Source organism: Aphis gossypii, chromosome 2 (genome assembly GCF_020184175.1).
Source record: "Aphis gossypii isolate Hap1 chromosome 2, ASM2018417v2, whole genome shotgun sequence".
In the NCBI taxonomy this organism is placed as follows: Eukaryota; Metazoa; Arthropoda; class Insecta; order Hemiptera; family Aphididae; genus Aphis; species Aphis gossypii.
Window position 1 is genome coordinate 86996500 of NC_065531.1, and position 16904 is coordinate 87013403.

The 16904-nt window shown below is 23.7% G+C and overlaps 1 protein-coding gene across 2 annotated transcripts in view; it reads right to left on the reverse strand.

Moving 5' to 3' along the window:
* Positions 1 to 16904, reverse strand: part of LOC114119267 (glutamate-gated chloride channel-like) — a 59673-nt gene that overhangs the window by 12806 nt on the left and 29963 nt on the right. The window contains exons 6-10 of one of the 2 annotated variants that reach the window (XM_050200905.1): positions 16519 to 16601; positions 15885 to 16025; positions 15521 to 15673; positions 15222 to 15436; positions 6627 to 6749 (exon numbers count right to left, since the gene is read on the reverse strand). In XM_050200905.1, the coding sequence (XP_050056862.1) occupies positions 6642 to 6749; positions 15222 to 15436; positions 15521 to 15673; positions 15885 to 16025; positions 16519 to 16601 (700 nt within the window). In that variant the 3' untranslated portion in view covers positions 6627 to 6641. Of the gene's footprint in view, positions 1 to 6626; positions 6750 to 15221; positions 15437 to 15520; positions 15674 to 15884; positions 16026 to 16518; positions 16602 to 16904 lie in introns of those variants that run through there. The other variant, XM_027980776.2, reaches the window with a different exon arrangement.

Below are 16904 nucleotides of genomic sequence, written 5' to 3' on the forward strand. Positions count from 1 at the left end.
CTTAAAACTATTGTTTTTAAATTAAGTTATAGCTTTTGTACATAAAAAATTAATTTATAACAGATAATGATCAAAAGATAAATTAAATGGATATATTTAGATATTGAAACACGAATAACGTTTGAATCATAACAATAAAATATATTATAATATTGTTGTAAACTTATAAGCTATTATTTTTATAAATTATAATTTTTATATTTTTTTGTTCATATACAAAATGGGAAATTTTATTGATTTTTACACCATAGTTATAGTAAACGCATATCTTATATTTTATTGTCTGTTAACGTTTATATATTCAAACTTTAAGACTTAAGTTCACAAATTTAATATAATATAATAGCATCGTAATTAGGAATATTTACAGTATACCGTGTGTATACGAAGGTGCACTAAAAGACATTCACTTCTTTTTCTTGTCACGGTACCTATAATTGTAATTTATGTTTCCGTACATAAATACTGCGAAGGCAATGTTATTCACTACTGGGAATTCACCATCCGTGGTTTTTCTCGCCACGTTCGCGTACTGCATAATATTATTTTCTAAGGTGTCACAGCGTCGCTGCATTTTTCATTTTTCATTTTTCATATGTGATAGAATAGATTTTGTCACCTCAATGTGCGTTCATAAATTGTACTAAAATTCTCACGAAAACTCTGCGATAATCTTGTCTCTTTTTCTTACTCTTTTTTTCTTTTTTTTCCAAATTGCTGGCATAAAATAATATTTAAAATACGTTTCCCATCACACGTTCTCAAATAAGTAAAATTTGAAGGTGTGTGTGTACCTATGTCTTTGCATAGATCATTGCTTTATAAAATATATGAACGGGGAGAAGAAGGATGTGAAAATATACAAAAAAATTCATTCGAATTTATTTGAAATAATACTAAGAAAAAGTTACGTGGGTTCAAAGAGTTGGAAGCACAAGCTATTAACTATTAATTAATTTATCGATAAAGTTTGTTACGGGTAAACTAAATATAAATATTAGCACAATATATTATTATGTACCTACAGTGACTCAACAACCGTAAACTGATGCAGATGGCGATACCTAATATCATGACGTAAACTGTAAGAGCTCTATAATAAATGCCCTATTTATTAACACGAAAGAATCAAATAAAATTTGTGATCATTCAACATTTTGAACTCGGTAAATGGAAATACTGATGGAATAATAATAATAATCAATATGCAGTGTAACACTGCACAGTCTGCATGTCAAAGTAATAATAAATTGATTGGTATTATAGAATTTTACTTCATCATAGTATATAATATTATGTATGAATATTAAATACTGAGAAAATATTTCAAAAATAGCAGCCTGATAGATGATGGTATCGTACTGGTTTATGGTGGGGGTGGGAGCGGTGATGGCGCTAATTTTCTATATTCTAGATAAATATTGTTAATATAGATATCAAAAAGCACAGGTCAATCATTAGAATTAAATTTATAATTATATGAAAATATGTGGCAGGTGTATTATACTATCAACAATATATACTATAATTATATTTATATAATAGATTATATTATATTATTATTATAACTTATATCTGTCAAGTTTTAGATTAGTAATTATTATATATTTTGTTTTAATTTGTTTCATTTAAAATATTTTTTGTTTTTATTATAAATAAAAATTTAATAATTAATAGTATAAAGGTATGATGAAAATCGTATATGTTTTACTTAGTTATGGAAACAGAATATTATACGAAAAATAAATCACTTTACTATCTTAACAATAAATTAGAGTAGAATTTAAAATAAAGTGAAGGTTAGAGATTTTCTTCTAGACATTATTCTGATATTCAATCAATTAAAAAAAAATAATAAAAATACATTTAAATAAAAAAAAAACATTCATAAGTATAATATTTTTTTCTTTTCAAAATATTATTAACTGGTTATTGATATTATTATTTTGACTATAAAGTATGCAAGTATAAATACAGGGTTTTTAATATTTTTAATTAATAGAGAAAATATTTATTTAAAAAACTATTTAAGAAATTTAATGGGGTAAAATCGTTATAAAATATTGCTTTGATAAGTATTGAAAATATAAGCTAATAATCTAGATAATAAATGACCAATTCATTAATCAGTTAAGTGAATTCAAAACAGAGAAGTTAATTTACTTATAGTTAAATCAATATTGTAATTTAAATGTAATAATTACGAAAGTATTAATATTTATAAAAATTGTTATTGATTATTGTGAATTAATACACAACATACGTCATAGATTATATTTATAAAATAAAACTGCTTATGCTTATGGTTAAAAAGAAAAAAAATGATAATATTTATTGCACTTATTTAATAAATTCAACCAGATTTTCAGAGCAGAATAAAAATATTGGATTTTTATTGTTATGTTTACACATAATAGTTTTAGTCAAATTAATAAGTACTTAGATTAGTTATTTTTTCATTGAAGATTTTCTTTTTTTTTTTCAGTTGTTTTTAAATAATTTATACTGCTTAATTTTTATAAATTAACACTATATATCATGTAAACATTTTTATTCCTCTGGTAAAATAAAAATTGAGTAATATGATCAATAGTCAGTTAACATATCAGATATATGTATGAAAAAATATATATTTATTAAAAACACTTAAATAATTATAGGGCCCTAGATCTACTTTATTATCATTCATCAGTCCCAATTGTGTCACTGATAACTAATTACGTATGTAGCACTGTAAGTAATTATTCTAAAGACGTATACATTAATAGATATATACCATTGATTATACATAGTATAAAATATAGTAGGTATAATATGTACAATCAATGGTAGATACTTATGAGACATTAATTCAAATAAATACATTAAATTTAGTCATTACTATTTTAATGAATAATTGTAATTTATATGGATTTTAAGCTAGGTAGTTTACGAATATTATTTCAATTTTATCTTTAATAAACACAGATACAAATTATATTATTTTTAATCTATTTTTATGACAGATATGAATGTGTTTTATTTTTATTTTCACCAATTGTAGTAATTATCTATAAAAACTGATAAATATTTTTCAAATTAATGAACGAAAAAAAAATAGTTAATATTTGCAATACTACTAAAATTCGTTGGATAGTGACGGTTTAATTACGATTTGTCATCACTCGCTGCCTGATCAAAATAGATCTCCGGATTAGTGCTGTGTAAAAGCCACCCAACGTGTTTGGCAGTAACCACGCCCGGAATCGACGAAATTCGCAATTTTAATACCATCAGTTATATTACCTGAGTCGAAAATACCGAAACGAAAAAAAAAGCACACGGCTGTACGTTTGTTTTGTAATCGGTTTCGGTTATCCGGCGACAGCTGTCAACGACCAGTGAATCCGTGTGGGATACGTTCGAATCATATTTCACTGCGCGCGAGCGACTACACTGCAGCGTGCTCATTTGCCGCAGGTGCAATCGTTTCCGGTTTTGCCAAACAGAACCGGACGAAGGTTGTATTATATATTTTGTTGTATATACATATATTTAACAGGATCATTTATCACTATACGTCGGTACACACAAACTAAATTTAACTATAATTAAGTTAGGTACAGTTAAATTTGATTCGATCAACCACAGTACTGAATGAATTAATTATTCGGGCATAATTTTTAAGTATATACCTATTGATTGTGATTTCGAACTTATAAAGTGAAAATGCAATAATGTTAAATAATATCGGAGTTAAAATTATAATCACTATTTTTTTTTTTAACTACAAAATTTTACAATCTGTAAAGTAATGATTTAAAATAAGCGATTACAGAATTAACATAGAAAAGACAAAATAACATTGAATTAAGTAACAAAGTAATAAACAGTTGTAAGCTATATTAAATTACGCTTGTTTACATAAATTAAGACTGAGGGCTTGAGTGTAAAGGCCATCCGTTTATGGAACTTCATGGTATGTGATGGTGGAGGTTAGTCTATTAGTAGATCACGGTACCATGTTCGCATTCTAAGGTCATCAGGAATAGTGGGAACAGATAGTTCTGAAATAAAGAGGTTGCGATGAATGTGGAGATTTAAGTGCATGCGCTTGTAGAAAATCTTGGCAACGTTTTTAACCTTTTGGATAGATAGGTCATTATGGAGGGTGTCGTTGAAGACATAGTATAAGGTTTTGGTTATTTGCCGCAGGCATTTAGATTGGAATGATTGGGTTTTAGTAATATTGGATAGTTTAGTGACACCCCATAATTGAATGCCATAAGTTTATTAATGCCATAATATTGGTTTGAGGAGTAAAAACTTTTTTTTTAAATACAATACAATGCTACATAACTATTTTATTGTATAACGCTAAAACAACATTATGACAATTTTCATTTTTTAATATAGTTGCATATTATATCTAATGCAGTTTATAAGTAGTGAATTATTTTTAAATTTAAATTTATCACTTGATCATATAGTTTATTTAATGTTTCGTCTTAAATGTAAAATTTGAAAGTTTTTAGGGCTTTTGTAGCAGTTTTTAGTCCATCATAATTTATTATTCATAATACAACCCGCTTATTCTAACCGTTCATCTGCAGTACGTAATTGACTTTTTTCCCTGACAAAAATAACATATTATTATTCCAACCATATAACGATTTCATGTACGGCTTATTATAATATATACCACAATTAATAGTTATTATCACGATAAATACATATATAATATATATATATATATATAATGTGTCGAATTAATGTGATTTCAGATTTGTAGGTATTTCTTCAACTACGAATATTAACAGTATGTACGAATATGGTTAGAATCACTCGAAATACGAATAAAGTACTACTACCCGTTTTAAAACTACTGCGTGTGCAATACAATTTTTTTCTAAACTATTTTAATCAATCTTCAGATTATCAAACTTAATAGACTCGATGAATCAACCACTTATTTAGACCAACATTTTATCTATCTCACAATCGAAATAATTTAAAAAACACATTTATATAAAAAAACCAGTACAATAATATGTTTATTATACATAGTAAGTGTAACTGTAACATAATTTTAGTATTTACTAACGTGATATATAACTGGAATTATCAAATAATGTCATGTATATATTTTATTAAAAATAATCAAAATTGAACTCAATTAGTTAAATACGCATACATTTATAAGATTAAGACAATTAGTTCCTTATAAAGCATAACTATTTGTTTGTTAGTTAGGTACGTTTTAAAATATATATTAATACATTATGAATAAGTATAAAATATAACATTTATACACAATACGTAAATATATAAAGAACCATAATATTAACACAGTTTTTTAATTATGAGGAATGTATAATGGTTAATACTAAACCATAAATTATTTACGAAATATATTTTTTTATAATATTCCCTGTACTACTAAACTAAAACTTACTGTTATTTAAATATAAAGCAGCCGTTTTACAAACTTAGTTTTAGAAAAAAAAGTATAAAATCAGCAGTAACCTAAAACAATTCGATATAAAATGTAAGCGTCTTTTTTGCAAGTTACAGTTAATGTTTTATTAGTGTTTGTTGGTAGAAACTTATTCGTTCAGTTAAAAAACAAATGTATTTTGAGCTTATAGTTATATCATTGTCATAAAATCATGATGAGGTCACGTATAAGGCATAGGATAGCACCGGATTAAAATGAGTTTACGTATAATAATAATAATTTGGTATACAATTACTTTTATACCGATGTAAAATTTTTAAATCTCTGCAAATTTATTTCTAAATGATATGCGCGCATTTAAATAATAAGATACAAAACGTAAATAAAACAGGTTTAGACTAATATTAATCATAATTTAAACGATTTTCTTTTGTCTTTGAAATTTAGGTTAATTAGATATGTGTTTATTTCATATCAAAATCAAATTACAAAACTAAATGTCCATCACGTCATATATTTTCGATTGATGCTTTTTTAGTGACAGCGAAACTAGATTTCGAACAAGGCAATGGCCTAGTATATTATTTAGGGAAGTACTACCCAGGAGGTTTAGCTAAAACGTAACTTTATAAAGAATTAATTGATATTAAATAGTAGAAATAAAATTGGTGATTAGAGAATGTAGTCTCGGAAGTACCAAAGGGTAAAGGATGTAATCTCCAAGGGTCTTATTTTAATGGGTATAGGTAATTTCATCTATCTTCTTAGAATAAAGTTTAACTCTATTTACACAGTTTTATGAAATAATTATATGTTTTATAAATAAAGGTAATAAATTATTTAACATTTTCTCACAATGATATTAAAGTGAATGTATAGAATTAGTGCAATTAAATAGGTATTTAAATTCAATTTTAATATAAAGATTAAAACATAATTTTCTCAATTAAAATTAACAAATTATCATTAAAATATACTCTATTAATAAAGTTTTATACCTTAAATTATTATAGTAATTGAACATTAAGCTGTATAATCGTATCTAGTTAATTAGTAAATAAATATAAAGTTATTTTTTTTAGGGATCATGGGATATCATGGTTCACATTTTAACTCGTATAGTTAAAAGAAAGTTTAAAAAAAATTAATTTGTTATGTAACTTAATTAAAAGTAACTAAACTTAAACTTTTTAACTAGTAAAGTTCAACCTTGCATGTAATAAAAGTTCATACTACTTATCATTCCTATAGCCTTACAGGTAGATTTTATTAATTGACATTTTTCGTGTAGTGTTGAATGTGTAAAATATACCTAGAAATAAATAAAAAAACATGGAAAATTAAATAAAATTAGTTAGACTTAACTAGGGCAGACTTGGCCTAGTTGATTCAATAGATGGGCAAGTTAAATGATTATGAAATTTTCAAAATTTAAATTTGTTATGCTAGTCAATAAATAAATAGAGATCGTTAAAAATAGTTCAAATTTTAAATGAACATTATTATAAATAAAATTGTATGGCGGGAAAAATCAAATGCAAAGTTTCACGTGCAAATCGTAAACTTGAAATTCACTAAAAATTATACATTATATAGTTTTGAAAATTATATAATCGTGTCGTATCTATGGGTTTCCTAAGTTTCCTTAGTCATTCGACCAATATCTACAAATATGTTTCTAAAAAGGTAAATTGTACGCAATTGTGTACTACGTAAATGATGTACGATAAACGATAATTTGACTAAGGTTAACAAATAACGATCAAACGACAAATAACCTAAAAGTCAAACGATATTCAAGTATTTTACAAAAAAAGGTCAAAATTAACAAAATTGTGCTCAAATAATGTGTGGCCAAAAAATATTAGCTGTATAATAATATTTTTAATCCAAGTCAAATGTTTACAGATGCACCTATTTTCCGATAATATTATATATATATATATATATACGTAAAGCATTTTTTATTCTAAGTAATTATAGCTGTATAGAGAACAAAGACGTTATTTTTTATAAGAAGCATTCTCTCCAATAAATTATAGTAGTCCGTGGAATTCATAGAATGATATTCAAAAAACTTGTTGTTGAATGAATTGAGTAAAAAATATTTTGTACCGAAGGTATTTTGAATAGAATATAAACACACCCTCATGTATATATTCTATAGATTCTTCCTTTTAAATAATTTTTATACACGCAGTGCGGCATTATAAATTATAATGTATAGCAGCCAGCAGGCTGTTCTACGTTGTCTACTTGTCTGTATATTATGTTTCTTCCGTTCGTTACCAAGAAAATACGAGAAACTAGGGGAAATGTGGATTTGGAACACGTCGCTATTATTATTATTGTGGAGTTTTACCTTAATGAATGCGAATTCACACACACTTATAATTTTGCATAATATAGTTATTCAAGGACAGAATATAAATGTAACTTAAGAACCTCGATCACAGGTTTTACAGAACAATAATAAAATAGATTTTCGTGTAAGCTTGCCAAATAGATAGTGGACAAAATTGATCATTCCAAAATTTCTTACATCATTATTGTATCTATAAAGTTTTAAAAAACTATATTGATGTACGTTACATTGACGTATTACATTTTTATACAATTTTTTTTATGTAAACATTATTTTAATTTTATTGAAAATAAATACTCTCATTATTTGAATGATATGAGCGATATAATATAAAATAAATTAACAAAATCTCTTCCGTTTTAAAATAATTAACAAACTTTAAAAAAAAATCTGAGAATCTGAAGAGAGTTATTTTAAGACCTTACTCACCAATATTTATTCGATGTATTTTGCAGGTAGTAAATATTTTAGTTTGCGCTTAGGGAAATTACAAAGAAAATCAAAAAAAATACCTTTTTCAAATAGATATCTATTTGACTTTCAATATTTAAAAATAAGAACTTTTAGAAGTTGTTCAATGTCGGAAAAACATGTTGATGATAAAAAAGTGAAGGTATCGTAAATACAATATATTTTTTTTTATCTTATACGTTACAGGACAAATTAATTAATACGTATATGTATCTGTGTATTGGTAAGTTTTAATAACGGCTTTTGATATGTGATTAGGTTTATTTTATAAGAAAAGTATAATATGTAAAAACACTAAAAACACACTTACAAAAGAATATTAAGTATGGAACGAAATTGATTTTAATCTTAATTAAATATTAATATGTTTATAAGATCCTAACACTGTAATTTTATGACAATATAACTTTGAAAATATATAGGTAAGTGTAATTTAAAAAAAAATTTTAAAATGTATTATTTTGTAAACATATATAAGATATATTTTTATTATACATTATATTAAAATTTAAATGAAAATAATGAAAAATTATATAAATGAATAATAATAATTATATAATGATAATTTCAAACGTAGTAGTAGGTATATAAGATGTATATATTTATTTATATTTTTACGTGGATGCTTTCTAGTTATTTATAGACAAATTTTTATTATATTTTTATAACACGTATTGATTTAATTGCTTTAAACTAAATATTAACATTGTTAATTTATATAAGTTAATAGAAAATTCTTAATACTAATATTTGTCAACTGACAGTACAGTCGTTTTAATTGATTAATAAATTTAATTTGTACTACAAAATAAATGTTTTATTGTTTGTTTATAAATATCAAAGACAATACAGAATTCTAAAACCAATAATAATTATGTTGTAATTTAACATTTTCTTGGTTTTTTTCGTGTATACAGAAAAAAATAAGGACAGTTCTTCGGTAATATAATTCTCATTTTAGGTAAGTTAAAATGTCTAGTCAAACACAAAAATAACGTGTTTGTCTTATGTAGTTATGTTATTAAATTTGTACGTCATCGAAATCTAATTAAACTACAAATAGTTTCAGTATACCCTAAATAAACATTTTCCATCAAAATATTGTAATTACCTATATTATGAATAATATTTTTTAAATAAACCTTTAGTTTAAATACATATCTAATGTACTTGAACATTTTATACTTGAGTATTTTAGCCTGATTATTATTAATTGTTATTATAATGTCATTATGGTTCTTTTCCTCTATTCACGGAAAGTTATAATTCAAATTTATTCTAAAAATAATTATAAAACGTATAACTAAGAATGTATTTATAAATTAATTTAGTGCATTTGACTAATTGTACACAGTGGTTGTTTTTTACGAATGAGTCCCCACATTCTAAAATGAATTAAATCGGTTATACTTGTACTTTAATAAAAAATAATTGTATAAGACAGTTTTTACAACAGTCTGGCAGTGAACTGTATTTATTTTTCAATTTATATCGAGTAATGTAGTAATATTAACAATAAAAAACTTATAATATTTATCATTGTAATGTTAAAAACGTATTTGATCAATTATATTTAAGCTTATTACTGGTATAGAGTAAGTATTCATTTTTCTTAACAGCTGAAGTTATATAGTCAAAAAATGTTCTTTTGATTGAATATCAAATGAGTATTTTTACACAAAATAATTGATTAATTATATTATGCATTATGTACATTATTTAATTTATTGTGCATTTAATTCTCGATATTTTTGATAAATAAAATAATTTGTATTTAATAACAATAATAATAATAATAATAACAACTACGTTTGTATTACAACGCAATACAATATTTCTCATAACAAGTCACAGTTAATAATGAAATCTAACTATTATTTTAATTTCAGTAATAAATATTTTCTTATGTATTATGAACCAGTAATATTAATGTTTAAATATAGGTAAATACAATGGATCTATACGATTCGTGTAGTCACGCATCAGTAATTGTTTATACATAAGAATAAATTATATACGGGTTAGAAATAGTTCTTATTGCAGCATTATAATGATATATGCTATAATTCTATGATATTATATACAATTATAATCGTCATCTAATGGAATTTTAAACCATCGTAACTTATACGAATAAGGGCATAAAAAATAAATGAAAAACAGCACTACACGAATATAGTATAAATCAATGCTTGAATTTAACAACTAAGTGTTATATTTATTATCATTCAGGTCATAAATATTATTTTTGGTTGTCTGTGCAAAGTTTTAGCACAAGAATAATAGTAATGTATTTGCACGTGTGATATGAAAGACAACAATGATTTACGAGAACATATTGATAATAATATTTAAATGATAGAGGTTTTAAAGAGGAAAAATAAACATTAAAAAAAAAAAAATCAAGGTACTTAATATAAAAAATTAATTAAACTTAATCTAACTTTAATCAATTATATAGATATTCGAGAAGTAAGAAGGTAGATTATGTATAAGAAAACTAGTGAACCATTTGGGCTGGATACTAAAAGCAGCAGATGACAAAAAAAAATAGTATTGTGAATATTTTACAATGAGTTTCATTTTTTTTTAAATATAAAATAATTCCAATTTTTGTGTAAATAGTGTTAATGTAATATTGATCGTTATAAGTCAGTAATGTATGCATATTTTATAAACTAGTTAATTTCAATCAATAACTTTAACCTTAACTTCAACTGGAAATTAAACTATTAAATACTTAAATATTTCTATCCGTAATAAATAATAATCATGTGTGTTTTTCTTTTTTCTACTCATACCTAATAAATATTTTATTGCTTTATAAGTTATAAGTTAGAATAATGCATCACGTATTTTTTATGCGTTCAATCGATTTTTGAATAATTCGCATTCGCATCTGTGTGTATACTAAATTCGCAGACTTTTTATATGGGTATTTTTATCTCCATATTTGACATCAATCGATCGATTAAACATAATGTTTTAGATAGTTTTTATCATTTTCTTTTATATTATTTTTATTCAAATAAACGATACTAAATATATTTTAATATTCAAGTAAGATATCTTTATATACTCGAAAAGCATATCATAATATAATGGTTAATCATTACATCCCATCAAGAGTTTTTTAAACACAATACAATTTAATACTTAAAAAATATTTTCTAAAAATGATTATTGAATATTATTCGAATCACCTTTTAGAAATTTTCGTTTAACTCAGATCATATCTAACAATGTCATACATTTCAAATAATAATATATATATATATACATTTTTTTGTTATGACGTATTTATTATATTTTTACTATGTATGAATGTTTTTTCAAGTTTTTTTGTTTTTTATAATATGGTTATTATTCTCTTTCTGTTTTACTCAATAAAACAAAATAATTAATTATTTTATTGATAAGATCCTATGAAAAATAATAAAATCGATAATAATTTCCAACAGTATACCTATTATTTATTTAAAAAAATTTAAATTAAAAATTCATAGATACACATTATAATAATATAATTTAAACACCACACATTGGTTATGTGTAGATGAAAATGCTTTTAAACAATAAAAATTATAAAATATTATTTATTACAATTATTAACATATTGTATATAACTATTATCATTTTATTTAAATTTGTGATTTTAGATATTTATAGCATTTGCATTGATGTTGTCATCTTATGTATTTATCAATTATTATATTATTATATTATTACACAATCCATAATTTTGATGAATGATTCTACCAAACTGTTTTACGAATTTTAATAATGTAAATTGTTGACTATACATATTTCATAAATTTCTGATAAAACATTTTAATAAAATTTAAAAAATATTATTATTTTATAGAGTATTTATCTTGTATTAAAATATCAATAAAAAATTATAAAATCTAAAACTATACGTTGCATTAAAATAAATATATTTTAGAAAAATGTATAAACATTACCAACGTTATAATTCTTGGAACTATAATTTAATTATATTTCTCAGTAATTCTACTTAAAATGTTTACTAAAATATACTTGGAAAATATAGGTAGAACAATAAAATACAATATAATTAAGTGATTAACATTTATTTTATATTCTAGTATATTTTAAATTAAAATAATGTTAAGAATTTTGATCAAACTTTTGTAAAATATTACCAATTTTATGATTAATTTGATATAGACAATCAAATTAACCTGCGAGTCTTATTGTTACAATATTTTTATGGTGCAGCGTTATTTATGGCATAATAATATAATTCGTATAAAATATAGCTTTTACATAATAACTCGTTAAAAAAATACTATTTATAAGAGATTAAAATATAAGTGAAATGCTAATAACATTTGAACACTAGTTACATCCATTTTATAGAGGAAAGATTTTTACATTATTGAAAATGTGTCAGAAATAAAGCTTTATTCAAATTTAATAAGTAAAGTAAACTGTATCAATGATTGAGATACTTTAATATTATTTTTTGGGTTGTAACTATATTTTATCGTTTGCCAAACATTTTATTAATTCTAATTTAAAATTTTAATTTAATATTTAAACATAAAATTATCATGCCAACAAGATATTTTTAATTCCAAAATTTCTACAGAATTATTATGATACTTTTTCTTGAAAGTTGTTGAAGGTTAAAATTGGTTTTGATATAATGTGTGATCGACCGTATTATCAATAGTTTTTTTCTTAGACATAGCTTACCTTCCCATGAAAGTTTATATTATCTATCTATTCATGCTTTATACCATCGTAATTATCATCCGATTTTACATCATCACCAATTAATTTTCATTTTATTTCTGTCGTATATACCAATACTGACGAACAATTTGAGTTCTATACTTTGAAAATTAATTGGAAATAATATTTATGAACATTTTCAGAGTACTATTTCACGTGCTTTTCTTGCAAATATTTTTAATTTTATTGCATTTAAATAACAAAATCTAAAAATTATAATAATATTTTATTGGAAAACACAGTAAATTTGATCTCTCGTAGAAGTAAAATAAAATATGTATGTTCCAGCTCCTTCTTTCCACGAACTTACATTTAATATTAATTTTAAAACAAACAAAATTCTATTCGATTATTGTGAATAAAAAAATCGTTTTTGAATATGCGCGGTATGAACAACTTAACTATTAGAATTTATATATTTTTTTATTTAGAAAACCTTTTGTTTGACAGTAAGTATTAAATAATTTTAAAATGGATTGTTATAATAATTATTTGATACGAATTTTCTTAATAATAAAGTAACATGAACAATATTTTCATTGTTATTGATAAGTATAATATCATATTATAATATTATATTCTTGAATAAATAGGACATAATTTGTAAAAAATTTAATAACGTTATTATTTAATAATTTTATGAGGGTAACATTATTTTCCAATATATTTTATTAAAATTTGGTGTTTTAGTTTGAAAAATATTATTTTAATTTTAAAAAGAAAGTTAAACGTCTCAAACAGTTTATATTATTTTTTAAATTATTAATTATTTCTATTTTTGTAATGAAATATTACATTATATGTGTATGTTTCTATAACAATCATGTTTTTAAATTCTATAAAATATAATGTTTAAGGAATAATTATTAATTATCCTCGTATTTTAGTCGTAATGGATTCGGGACAACTTTAGCTTCTCAGTTTTTGAAGTACTTATGGTACATTATTTTTAAACAGATATTTAATACAATTTTTAATGGAATAAAAGAATGTTTCAAAAATGATATTATTCCCATGAGAATGGGAAAGTTTTAATGGCTTTTTATTCGTGACATTTTTTTTACGCCAAGTAGCTGTGCATTGGGGTTTATGGAAAATTACCACGTTGCCCTTAAACGAAATATATAGTGACCGCGTACACAAACACACGTCTATGTGCCAACTAACCGACAACTCCATGTTATTAAGAATGTATACGTGCCAAGTTTAATAAAATTCTGAGGTCTGATTTACCAGACTTTTTCACGTACGTTACCTCATATTATAGTTCATACAGAATAATAAAGGGTTTTATGCTTTATATTGTATTCCCTATAACAATCAATGGACAGGATTCATTGAATAATAATAAAAAGAAAATATATATATATTGCCATGTATGATTCTCACTATATTTTAACGTATTGAAGAGAATAAAATTAATTTATTTTTCTTGTTTGAGGATTGTAAAGTTAAATCACGAATCTGCGCGGTTAAAGAAGCGTATAGTTGGCAAATTTAGTTAGCTGCAGATCGGTAACGATGATAAGTAGTAAAATGAATTGCTACTACTGTAGAATGGCTTACTATAAAAACTCAAAACAATGTTGACTAACTTTTAGAATTAAACTATAATTTTAGACTGGTTAGTGGTTATTGAATTAAGCGTTATTGCATATTTAATAATGATCGCGTGTAGATAATACGATATAAAATGTTTACAGTAAACACGTATAATGTTTGTATAGTTTAATAACATATAAGAATTTTACAATCTCTCTCATTATCTTAATACATTAGAAGAATATTAACACAATTTCATTTGCCACAGGCATAAATCCTCTGTCCGCACATGCTTACTCGCCTTGTTCGAGATCCGGGCCAAGGATCGTTATTAGTTATAACTAAATTTATTTATTCAATGTCCATACATATATATTTATTATTTTTATAATTGTTTGTAATGATAGCAAACGAGCCCTTAGAAATTTGGCTATCACAATATGTAGAATTAAAAATATTCAATAGGTAGTATACCTATTATAAACAGGCTAACTTCCGTAAAACTTGTGGTTATTATTATACTTAGTACTAAATTTCAACTCAACTTTGGTAATGTTATACAGAAATAAAAGATTGATTAACATTATACATCATCAGATATTACTTAGTGTGGCAGTTTTATAAATAATGAGCAAATAGTCTTACCTTTGAAATAGTGCCATTCCCTGCGTTACTTGAAATGTTTGATTTTACTTTTCTTCTTCCTGTACAATTTACTATTACGAATTCTACGAAACTAGCAAACACAAAACACATACAGACTCCATCCCAAACATTCATAGCAGTCAAATTAGCTACATCGGGCAGAGTCCGACGGAAACTGTTGGAAGTCGTAAAATAATTCAACATAGTCGTAACGCCTTAAAATACATAAAATTATATTTAATTTAGAATTTCAATTGAAAATAAAATACCTCTAATTAAAATATATAAAAAATAATAACCAATAATTGTTCTTGCTGGTACTGCATCCCATTCTAGGAAAAATGTGATAAATGATGAGGTAACTAAAATTAAGCCTGGTATGAAAATAGTAGCGAAATAAAATGTTCTATCTCTACTAAATATCATTTCTACTTGTAGACAACTGTAATTACCTGAAAAATATGTATAAAATAAAATAATTTAAAACATTGATTAGAGTTTTAAAATACAACTGTAGTGAAATATTAACACATAAATACAAAATAAAAACAACATACAATATAATATTAAATGAATAAATATGATTTAAAAGATAGGGATAAATGAAATAAAATATAATGCAAAATAATATGCAAATTATGCTATTTAAATAAAAATTATTACCTCTCCAACTGCCAGTAGAAGCACATTCATAAGTTCGATTTCGCTCCAAGTAAGCATTTGAAGTTTTCAAATTAGGAGACTTTACTAAGACTGAATTATCGTCTTTCCAAACATACTTTAAATCAGACTTTTCATATGATACTGTGAAAAAATGTTTCTAAATTTAAAAAATGTTTCTAAAAAAATGCAATTTATTCTTACCTACCTATTGTTAATTGATTAAAATCACCAATGCCCAACAACATTTATCTTATGCAAGAAAAAACATCATTATCTCAGCATAGTAAAAATTATTTTCAATTACAATAAGTAATAAAATACAATATGATATGATAAGTATTATATTAATAGGTATTTTTTTAGTATCATTTTAAAACTAAGATTATCAAAGATATTTTAAACAATACTTTACAAAAATATAAATTACAACTACAATAAAATATCACCTTAAGGTTGAAATATTTATTGAATAGTATTTTGTAGGTTTTATGATAATCCGGTTTGGTTGATCGATCGAAATTTAGGAAAATATATTATATATTATAAATAATTATAAGGATACCTTTATTTGGTACGCGTTTTATTAATTTATAAATAATTATTAATATGTGTAATACATAGATAGTATACTTACTGCTTTCCATAGAAAATGTACATAATGGCTGATCGAATGGAAATATATTCATCGAGCCTTCACAACATAACATCAGATGACGCCTATTTAAAAAATAATAAAACTTTAAATTATCTGCCAAATATTTTAATAACTATTCACCCATATATAATTTACATATTTGTTATTTTGAATATATTTCAATTTAATTTATGAACAATTTGAAGTATGTAAATAGAATTCTAATATAACATTATTACATTGCTCATATTTTATTTTTTTGGAAATTCGGATACCTATGTTATTATTTCAACCTATTTTTGAATTGTTTTTTCTAAAGTAATATATTTTTATCAAACCTTTAATACCGATGACAGTTTTTAAACTAAATATTGATTTCAAAAAAT